The sequence below is a fragment of the Varroa destructor genome, unplaced genomic scaffold (assembly GCF_002443255.2).
Source record: "Varroa destructor unplaced genomic scaffold, Vdes_3.0 BEIS01000006.1, whole genome shotgun sequence".
In the NCBI taxonomy this organism is placed as follows: domain Eukaryota; kingdom Metazoa; phylum Arthropoda; class Arachnida; order Mesostigmata; family Varroidae; genus Varroa; species Varroa destructor.
The window spans coordinates 24008200-24018717 of NW_019211459.1; the positions used below are offsets into that span (position 1 = coordinate 24008200).

At 35.8% G+C, this 10518-nt stretch overlaps 2 protein-coding genes across 3 annotated transcripts; one reads left to right on the forward strand and one right to left on the reverse strand.

Annotated features, from left to right (window-relative positions):
- Positions 1-3678: 3678 nt before the first annotated feature.
- Positions 3679-4827, reverse strand: LOC111253367 (uncharacterized). The gene is made up of 2 exons (XM_022812649.2): positions 4487-4827; positions 3679-3870 (listed from the first exon to the last, which is right to left on the reverse strand). Exons 1-2 carry the CDS (start codon positions 4803-4805, stop codon positions 3746-3748), a joined length of 444 nt encoding a protein of 147 aa, XP_022668384.1. The 5' UTR covers positions 4806-4827; the 3' UTR covers positions 3679-3745.
- A 415-nt stretch (positions 4828-5242) lies between these two features.
- LOC111253366 (rRNA-processing protein UTP23 homolog) lies at positions 5243-8653 on the forward strand. Of its 2 annotated transcripts, none has more exons than XM_086992667.1 (5): positions 5243-5641; positions 6562-6636; positions 6921-6999; positions 7708-7877; positions 8260-8653. In XM_086992667.1, the coding sequence occupies exons 1-5, from the start codon at positions 5498-5500 to the stop codon at positions 8455-8457; spliced, it is 666 nt and encodes a 221-aa protein (XP_086848793.1). In that variant the 5' UTR covers positions 5243-5497; the 3' UTR covers positions 8458-8653. The 2 variants fall into 2 exon arrangements, with proteins under 2 accessions (XP_086848793.1, XP_022668382.1); XM_022812647.2 differs by having other exon boundaries at positions 5250-5641; positions 6460-6636.
- Positions 8654-10518: the final 1865 nt, after the last annotated feature.

The window sequence follows — 10518 nt, forward strand, 5'->3', positions numbered from 1 at the left end:
ATTTTAGCGAAATATTGGCTGGCAGCAAGCCAAAGGTTCTAGAAATGCAAGAGTTCAAATTGCGATTAAGCACAAAAAATGCAAAACGGCACAGAAAATTATAAGAAGATAAACCTTCAAAACTTAACGATGCAACTGACAACTGATCTTACATTTTTGAAAACGGTTATTGATTTTTATCGATCTATTTTTATCTAAAAAATGTAGGTGTTTCAAAAATAGCTTTTTTAATTCTTACAAAACTAAAGTTCGTGTGTTCTTTAGATCTAAATTATTACAGATCTTCTGGGTCACCTCCTAGAAATCTTCCTTGTATTTTTAAAGGTCGCATGAAAACTGACAGCAGCGTAAACTGTCAATTTCAGCCAAATAAGAAGTCTATGGTCCCGGTGAGGGTGAACATGATAAATAATACCTGATCTTTGCTCAAATTCTGAAAGCAGCGCACTTTTTTGCGCTAAGGCGGGTTTGCTGTTTTATTCTATATAAACCAGACGTTTTCTGAAATTAAAAACGAACGAATTAAGGCAGTCACTTACGAGCAAAAACACATTAACTTTAAACATTTGAAAGAAGGAATTTCAATAATATTAATTGACATTTAGTAATACTGTTTGTGAGTTGAAATGGTTTCTAACATTGCCTCACCGTACATTTCTATTTGACTGCCATGCATGCTATTACTATCAGTAACCCTATTATATTTAAGCTTCATCTTATCGCCCTTGCTTGTAACTACAACTTTAACGATGTTGCATTCCGTTAGATGTAACAACATCTGCCCAACTTGATTTTAATAAACACGTAATGCAACTAATCAAATTTACAAAGATGCTTTATTATGTAAAATCCGTATGTGAATGTTCGTTTGTATCAATTAATTGTTTTGTGAAAGTATCGTTCTCATGTTTGAGCGCCTTCATATATATATATATATATATAATTCGTATCAATTTTCTTGCAAATGTTAGCGCTTCTTCTTGAAAAAAACTTCATTAAACTTGTGCACTTAAGGGGAGCAAAATGTGTTTGCGATTTATTGCCTCGCTCGTGTAGCAGCGAAATATATGTGCCCTTGTACGTATCCAAAGAGCAACTCTTCTAACCGACTTTTAATATTAGATTACTAAATGACTTGTAAGGCCGGAGTTGCAATTAATCCAAAGCAGTAGCTCGGACTGAATTTATAAATAATATCTATGCATGGAATGTGCCCGAGAATGATGTTCCTGCCAATACTACATACAATACATTTGGTATTTCCGTATTGTTACATGTCAAGTTTCTATTATTGTGAATCCTCTCTTTGACATAATGAAGCTATACCTGACTTGATCTCTGCAAAAGAACTGTAACGATTAACATATTAGTTAAGGTTCATGCTAAAGCCAACGGAATTGCCTCCCACCTTGTATTTTCTAACCTCTGTCGCACCGCACCAATGGGCTATGGTCAGTCAATATGCAGTTATCGATGATGTGGATGTGTGCTTTGTAACCTCTGCGGTACTGCTTTTTTGCCGACAACTCCTCCTTCGCGGAATCTTTATTTCTATGCCGGCGGAAAAGCCTTTCCAATTCCAGTAACGAGCCGAATTACTAAATATTTCCTTGTTTCAGCATATACATTCCTATGCTCGCGGGTAAGCTTCAACAACCCACTGATGGTTTTGGGACCAAGCAAATGGGCTAATCTAGTTGATGATAGAGATTAGGATGGAAAAAACAGACACAGAGCGTGGGAGAATGCACCTCAAAGGCATGGTGTTGTGAGAACAAGAGGCTGCATTCAAACCACCGACAATTAAAAAAAAGATTGCGCTGAAAAAACCTGTAGTGATGTTTCAGTCTACACCGAACAGATATCTTTGATTAGGCATATTCGTCTGCTAGACTGAAATACAGTCTTCTCAGTTTGCAATAACGGATCATGCTCATTTACATCATAAAACGCATTTTTCGCCCTACGTTTTGACGAAGACGCTACGAAGACGCGAGTCAAGAAAAAAATAACATTTAGCAGAGACCAAAAACTAAAAAATAACGTATTAATATTCACTGTATAAGAAATAGTTATATCTGTCAATCGCTTGAATTGACATATGTGGAAAACTCTCTGTGAAAGTGCTTTGTCAGTATTGTAGCATTAGGAAACAACAGCGCAAAGATCTACGACGAAGCGCATATGTAGTCTCACGTAGGGTCGGTTTGCGTTGTAGGTATAATCTTTAGTATTAGTGAAATGCATAGATCGCGTGAGCGATATTTCGCGAAACTGAGAATAACAAATCTCAGTAAGGTTAGGCTGAAATTCAATAGAATAACAGTGTAGATTCTATAGATCTATTGATCATCATGGTTTATCAAATCCACACCTATAAGCATAATTCATTACTTCAAAGTAACCATTTCTGATCAACTGATCCACGCAAGCCATAGTCAAAAGACAATAAATGTAGGCCATATTCAATAATAACGCAATGTAAGTTTTCCCTGCAATTTCGTAAATTTCATCATATGGCCCTACACATTTTTCGCTGAAGTTGATTTCTTTCGATTCGGCTAGTATTTCTTATAATTTTGCTAGTATTTGATCATAACTATCTCGGACGATTTTTCATTTTGGCTACATGGCGACTTTTTCCTATTTATCATATAAATTTGTCGCATATTTTCGGTAAATTTGGAATATTTTTCGAAATACGAAAAATAAACGTATCACAGAAAAAATCTAGTTCCTTTTAAAAATCTTTTGCTTTGCCATTTTTCTAAAACAGTTTTGAAGATACTATCAAGAACGCTATGTCATGGTTATTCGGCATCTTAGTAAAACATCTTTAGCCAAAGAGATCGTTCATTTTGAAGACAATGAAGTCTATGGGTAACAGCATAATAATACAACAAATGTTGGTAACGGTAAGTAACTTAAATGGTAACATTTTTACATATACCTACATCATATACTCATTCATCTTTATTATGTTTATTATTACACAATGTCTAGTTACGTCATAGTTAATAGATCTTTGAAATTTAAACAAAAATGTTCTCACACAGGTTGATATATTTCGACTAAATTTAATTATTTTGGTATTAATGGCTAATGATGGTTATCCCGTTCACCTATCGAAAGTTATCACTGCAGCCAAAAACTGTTAATACCTACCTGCTTTATTTACTATAAGCTAGTCTTTGGTAGAAAATTTCTTTTACCAATTTACGTTCTGCTTAATATCCCTAAGTCAAATAATTGGGCTAGAACGAAGTCCGTGAACCATTTTAAAAAATTTTTAAAAAAATGGTAAACCCATTTATTCGTTCGCCAAACGACTACCTTCCCTTTTCAAACATCCTCAAACAAACTCAAATCGATCTCCAAGCTAAATACCTCAAGAAAAATAGGTTTAATTGGATCGGCTTGCACTGTTTGCCACATCTGTGAAATACAAGCGCTCTGTAGCTAGCGACAACAAAGATAATCGGAGCTTTATATCCTCGATTCGCGACAGTATGAATCCAGTATCTATGAATGTATGTAGTATACTACATATATATTTTGTTTTACTCTCATATTGATTGACTCGTATCATGTCTTATGTCACAAGAGTACAAAAAGCACAACAGCATGTTGCAATCTTAGCAAAGTAAGCTTAATATTAATACAAAATACAATACGTAATAACCACGTACATAATCCGGGCGTTTATTCATTATATAAAACTGCTTTGATGTTCCGAGTTCCTAATTTATTTACCAGTAGCTTTCTGCCATGCCTCTGGCGTAAACGTTTTTTGGGTAAATGCATGAATTTGCTGGAGTTCATCAGCGAGCACAGAGTTAACGAGTCGTTGCTGCGCTAACAGGTTCTTACCTAAAGAAAATGAAATACAGAGTCAAAGTTAATTAAATATTTTGTAGATAAATGCTCAAATTAGGTAAGGTATTAAATTAAGGCATGTTTGGTTTACAATATTTGTATATTCATGACAATTTCTGGAGTAATAATTATTAAGCGACCAACATAACAACGTATTCATTGTTATGAATTCTCTATACTTCAAACACATACAAACTTTAAAAATCACCAATAATCGTAGTGGTATGGGGCAGGATATATTAATTATGTTGGGTCGGATAAATTGTGCTTTATGTAAACATAACCATTCATAGACCAAGTCTGCTACATCTGATTTCCCTCCAAATACGATTCCTTTCACAGCCACCGCAATAAATGTATAAGTAACTCGTAAATTAGATTACTTATGTAACAAAGTACCTGCTTTTATTAAACAAAATGAGTACCCTCCCCCCTCCCCGCAGCATGTTTACAAACACGGGACTGGTAAGAGCTGTTGCCAGGATGATCGCGCACACTTGCGCACAACTACTACGAAGCAGTTTGTATGTATATAATTCTATCTGGAAGATCGCACATTTGTACTAACTGACAAAAACGAACTATTAATAAAACGATCACTGTTACGAACCGACAAATTTCGGAGACACAATGACAGCGGCGAACTTTTGCCCACATCCATCGCTCAGATCAGTGAGCTCCACGTGGGTGCACTCCAGTTTCTCCTTAAGCTTGGCTTCGATATGAGCCGCGGGCACCCCCATTGTACCTATGTTGCGGTGAGGTGGTGCAAAAACTGTTTGAAGCGGATTTCTACGGGACGTTTGGACGAATGAGAATGTTAACTGTTGAAACAGATGCCGGACAGTCGTGTTCATTGTAGTCGCCGCTCCTCCCGGCAAGGGAAAAACAAACAGCGCGGATTCAAGCCATATACGAGGCGGCTGCATTAGAAGTACAGATTAAACATCTAGAGAACAGAGGCATGGTCCCGCTGTTTATGATCCGAAATTTAAGATTTATTTTTTAGCGCGGCAACTCAATGTCCATTTATGCAATGTTTGGCTCATTCATCGTTGTAGACGGTACAGCATGCTGTGTTTTGCACTATACTAAAGCCGAAGGTGTTTTTGTTTTTGATAGTGCTGAATCATGGCACAATACGCTTCTATTACACAGAAGACCATTGTTTTTTTTTGGTTTCCTTTAGTATTAAAAAGTTAATAGTTCTTACAACATTTTAATGTAAATCAAGTGTTTATGACGACGGTCCTAGAGCCCACCGGTAAGACATTTTCTCCGACTCAAGGTTTACCACTACAGATGTCAACAAGTTGGTTAAGTTCTACCTATTGCTGTTACACTTTTGACAAGGGCGACTGGAGAGGGCAGGTGCTATGTTTGTAAATAAGAAAAAACTAGAACTCGTGCTAAACATGTGCTCGTGAGCGAGCTACGCAGTCCGCTTTGAGCATTCTATTAGATGTTTATATTTGGAGCTGTTCGCGATTGTTATAAAGCTGAACCTCTTGAGGATGTGGAATGCGCTTAAATGAACTTAATACGCGCACTTTTGTTCAAAGTACGGGCAGCTCTCGTGGAAGCTCCTTTCGAGTGATTGCGTGGCTTGTATTGCGGCACAATGAGGATTAATAGGTATAAGCGGGCACAGAAGAATTTGGCGTTTTACTTGAGGCATTTTCAACTAGGCGAGAAATCACGGTATTTTGTACTTACTGATGGGACGTTTTGCCAGGCAGCTTTGCGGCACAAAATTCATATTAAGGTGAGACAAAGATGAGAATGGATATACTCACGTAAGACAAGTGAAGGTATAGGCGCAGCTATGGACGATGCTACGTGAATCACACTTGTTTCGGTTTACACAAGTGTTTAAATAATTCCCTTTTATGCTTATTTATGAAGTGAACTTCATTAGTTGCCACTTGTAAAACAATATTTGTATATGGACTTCCGAGCACAAAATAGATTAGATATTATCTAAAGTTGTAATAATTTATATTTGATGACTCAAAAAAGATTAACCGAGCTCGAACTGCGTGTTACGAACAACTATGCAGCCGGAATTCTTATTAACGAAAAGAGGAGCGGTGAGAATACGGTATATGGTATTACATTATTTATCGTTGTGCATTGATCAGCTCAGATCTCTAGTTTACCCTTTGAACCTTTGAACAAATTAAGTAGCCCGTTTAAGTCCATACTTTTCACAATTAAAATTATAAATCTTCGTACTAAATGTTACACTTATCGGTGCACTTTTCCACATGTAAATTTATTATCTCTAGCCAGTTTTGGCTGATTGGTAAGTTATCAATTTTTCACATAGGCTATTGGTCGCATGCAGGTAATAATAAAGCGTACGTCTGAGATTTTTATTTTCTTCTACGAACGGATATTTCCTATTTAACGATTCATCCATGTTGGTTGAACTTCAAAGTCAGCTTTTGATAAATGCCGAAACCTTTCAGTACTCCCGACAGCTCGAATTGGAGAACTAATTTACAGTTAAACTTGTAGCAACGCCAATTATAAACAGAAAAAGTACCAAGTTTGACTTCTTCCATTTGTGTGTATTACTAGGAACAAATTGACAAGTATTTTCGAACCGAAGTTACACTCTGCACCACACAATGTGCTGTCGTGGAAACCCAAAAATTATCAATTCTAAACGGTGCTCTACAGATTCTTAAGAATTTCCGAGTGGAAAAATGCCCGCACACGAAGCCTGTTGCTGCATCGAAGTGTCTCCTTGATATGGTTTGTTATTAACACTATAAATGTTATTATAGTTTTGTGTTTATTTGTAGCTCTACGCCTAATTTACTCTCTAATTATATTTGACAATAATATATTTTCACCGAGATATATACTGAGGAATAATACCAGTGACACGGAAGTCTTGTCGTTTAAGCTACCAGCAGTCTTATCTTTAGTAAAAATGATATAGTCAAGTATTAACCGAAATTATCGAATTGTGTTTCCTTGGAATTCATTTTGGCGATTGGTTCCGGTGTGATTGTTGTCGCGGATGATTGCTGAAGGTGCGTGAAGGAAACCCTAGGAATTTTTTCGTGGCGACTCAGGATCCAGAGCTTGCCGAAGAAATCCACAAATTAATAGGTGAGATTAGTGACCACTAAATGCCAAATTATAATAAAGCGACAAATATCTTAAATTGTAATAAGATAATAACCACTATGAGGCACTTCGGGACGTCAGCTATCAGTATACCTCAATCTAGGTTCGAGTAAAACCAGTGCCTTCAAGTGGAGTTACTTCAAAGAGTTCACATATAGAGACGTTCTTGTAACAGGACAGCACATGTTAATGGCGCTAATATTATCATGAATCGACGGTATTTTTTAAACGCTACATGATATCAACAAATACACTATGTGGATGGTGAAAAAATAAGAATAACTTCGGAGTTACTTTAACTGATTAGCTTCTGAATGTATATAATGAGTTTGATATTTCAGTTCAATTTCAATTTTTTAACAGGTATTACGCGAAATGGAAAGATAGTATCGATCGAACCAGTCTCAGTATAAACCTTTTTGTTTCCTTTTACAAATGACGGTTTCTACTTTTTGGTAGTGCTGTCCATTACTTTTCCTTGATTTCAGAAAATAGCGTGATTCAACTTCCCATTAAGTAATTTTATTAATATATTTTACTGATATTGGTAAACACACTATTATTACCAGTATAGTCCTTCCGTGTCTACCTTTAAAGAAAGATAAGCCAATATTAAGTTATAAGCATATCTTCATCGGGCTGATTTGTACTAATACCATTTACATATCGATGATACTCATTTTCGTAAAGGTATTCCGCGTTTGAAGTTGCACAACGCAATCACTCTGGAAGATCCGGCATCTGCTACAGTCAACTATGTCGCTAAGCAGTGTCGCAGTGCTACTGATCTCACCGAGAATCAACTTAAGACAATCAGTCATCTTAAGAAGAAGATGAACATAGATGATTCTTTAAAAAAGGTGGCCACCATCTACCATAAATCTATGTCAAGTAGTTGCCAAACTTAGCATGGGTTTGGTTAAATGACACACATATGTATTGCAGATAGGAGAGTGTCTCTGTTTTAGCAAGAGAATATCAGTATTTTTAATTTACGCGGGCTGAAAATGTCCCTTTGTTCTGTCACTGATGCCCGTTTCAATAGAAATATTCATCACTTCTATCTAGTATGAGATCAGTGAGTACAATGTTGTCATATTGAGGTAAAAGCTGAACCAATATAAATGAGAAAGTAAAAGAGGTTTTTATAGGGCTTTTATGTTGTTATTATAGGTACCCACTTCTAAGTAACTCTAACGTATTGCTGTTTCAATTTAAACTTTTTATGAATGATTTTTGCAGGTTAAACGCCTTAAAAAAAAGCCTAAAGGTCCAAATCCGTTGTCTTGTCTTCCAAAAAAGAAAAAATCAGCAACTGCAGCTCTAATTAATGATCCGTCGGCTGATTCGGAGGGTCCGAGATCTCTGAGCAAAGCGGCACGCAGAAAAATGCGCCTGAAAAGACTTAAGATTACTAGATCCCATACGGAGTCTGACTGACCTTAGTTTGGTGAATAACGCGAGTCCTGGTATCGTTTTATCAATGCAAATAATTTAACCTATTTTTCGAGGTAAAATGTAATAAAAAAGCTTACACAGTTCAGCTGCAAAAATGTGTTTGTATGCTATCTTGTTTTGTGTGTAAATAAAGGAAAAATATTCAAAAGATGCTGGAAGTGCTACAAGATAAACTCTATTTATTTTCGCGTTCTTCATAGTTTAACTACAGGTGAGCCAGGGATATCGACTTATATTTTAACCGATATGAACTAGATACCAAAACTTGTAAATTTTTTTCGATATATTCATTGTTGCGTCTGAGGTTATTTATGTGAAAGATCCCGTTCATCAACGAAATGCGTCGGATTGCTTGACCTCACTAAACTGTTGAAGCATTAAAAGGCTCGTTGAGAAACGAAATACTCGGTAGCCATAAGCTAAATATAAAGCTGTCACTACGCTATTTTTGTGTCACTGATTGAAAAGCACAGTTTCCTAAAGGCAAGGTTCAGAGGTCGTCCTTTCTTTCATATTGTTTTTTAATTTTAATAAAAACGTGGAAAAAATCCAGAAATAATAAATAGCTTCAAATTCAAAAGGAAAAGAATTCAAAAGAAGCAAATCAGACGTATTACACAGGTCATTAGCTTTATGTGAATAACATATAAACGACATAAAATTTCTTCAGGGTACAACCCTTACTACGTCATGAACCATAGTGTCGAACGGAACACTGGATGATGTGTATTATATTATCGAACTGGTTTTATAATAAAATGTATCTATGGAACAGGTTTCTATTTACCCTAAAGAACGCTTTCATTATGAGGGAAGTAGTCTACGGACGTAATTCGTTCGCAAAATTATCCTGGACTTAACTTTTTTTTGAAGAACTTTGGCTTTTTTTTGTAAAAAAGTATCTGGAACCTTCTTTGTTTAATAAGTCAATTTCTTAACAGAAATTTATTTAAACTATTTTCTCTGAATTTTACATTTCTCACGAAATTTAGGTTCTATTTGGCTTTGCGCTATTTTTCTTTTTCAACGCGAATTTAATTTAGAACCTGCTTGACAGAACACAGAGAATACAAAAATTTTGTTAATATTTGACTACTTTTGGTATTTTGAAGTATATGAAACATGCCGTACCATTCAGCAAGACTTTAAAAAAATATTAAACATTATTGAAAAGCATTGCGAATCTTTGAGAGTTGTTGCCCAAGTAGCGGAAATGTGCTTGGCATAAAAAATGGGTGAAGCGATAACGACATAATTCGAAATAAGTGGTGAAAGGTCTGAATCGGTACTATACGAAAAGCACTCGAATGTAGCTGTTTCGAAGAACTATGGACGAATAATCTTAAGTGATAGGAAGAGTCAGATATAAAGGATTAAATGCAAATAAATAATAATAAGTTATATTAGTGTAGAAATAACGGAACAACTGAATTTTATAAATATCCATAGAAGAAACCCCCTACTTGCAACTGTTCACAGTGTCCACGAATAGCGTTTGCGGTCTGTAAGTATTAAAAGGTATAGTAGAAAGGATTCTCCTCATTTATTTCTCGGAACAGAAAACTCAAAATCAAAGTTAAATAAAGAAAACTAACTTAACTAGCTTATGGTAAGACACACATTGAACAAAAGAAGCTTCCACAGAAAAAAAAACTTTATTGGTATAAGGATTGCATAAATCTAAGACTCGAACGAGTAATCATCCTGTTTATTGCCTACTATACTTCTAATTTGTTAAAGATGGTGCTGATAAGGACAACTACATACACGACAGTTCATGAGGATTGGTGAAGCGTTTTAGTGCCTTGTAGGTGTATTTTATTTTTAAATCTTTGAGGTGCCACAGTGGCTTGTACCTTGTCTGCTGTTTCCAAAAAGCTGATTTGATAAGTATTGTCGTTTAAATTGCTCAACATAACAAAGTGGTTCATAAATCCCAGTACACTGTGATTGCAATGCCATCTTAGTAATATATCTCTTATGCTGGTCAATTCTGAGGGTGTAGTTCAGAACGCTTGGTAGGTTACCTTCAGCAAGCTTACG

Bases quoted from the DNA above. Each gene is read 5' to 3' on its own strand.
- LOC111253367 (XM_022812649.2), bottom strand. From the start codon at position 4,805: ATGCAGCCGCCTCGTATATGGCTTGAATCCGCGCTGTTTGTTTTTCCC. The intron at 3,871-4,486 runs GTTCGTAACAGT...CATTTTCTTTAG, and splicing joins TGTGTCTCCGAAATTTGTCG to GTAAGAACCTGTTAGCGCAG.
- LOC111253366 (XM_022812647.2), top strand. From the start codon at position 5,498: ATGAGGATTAATAGGTATAAGCGGGCACAGAAGAATTTGGCGTTTTAC. The intron at 7,000-7,707 runs GTGAGATTAGTG...ATTTTCGTAAAG, and splicing joins AGAAATCCACAAATTAATAG to GTATTCCGCGTTTGAAGTTG. The intron at 7,878-8,259 runs GTGGCCACCATC...TGATTTTTGCAG, and splicing joins TAGATGATTCTTTAAAAAAG to GTTAAACGCCTTAAAAAAAA.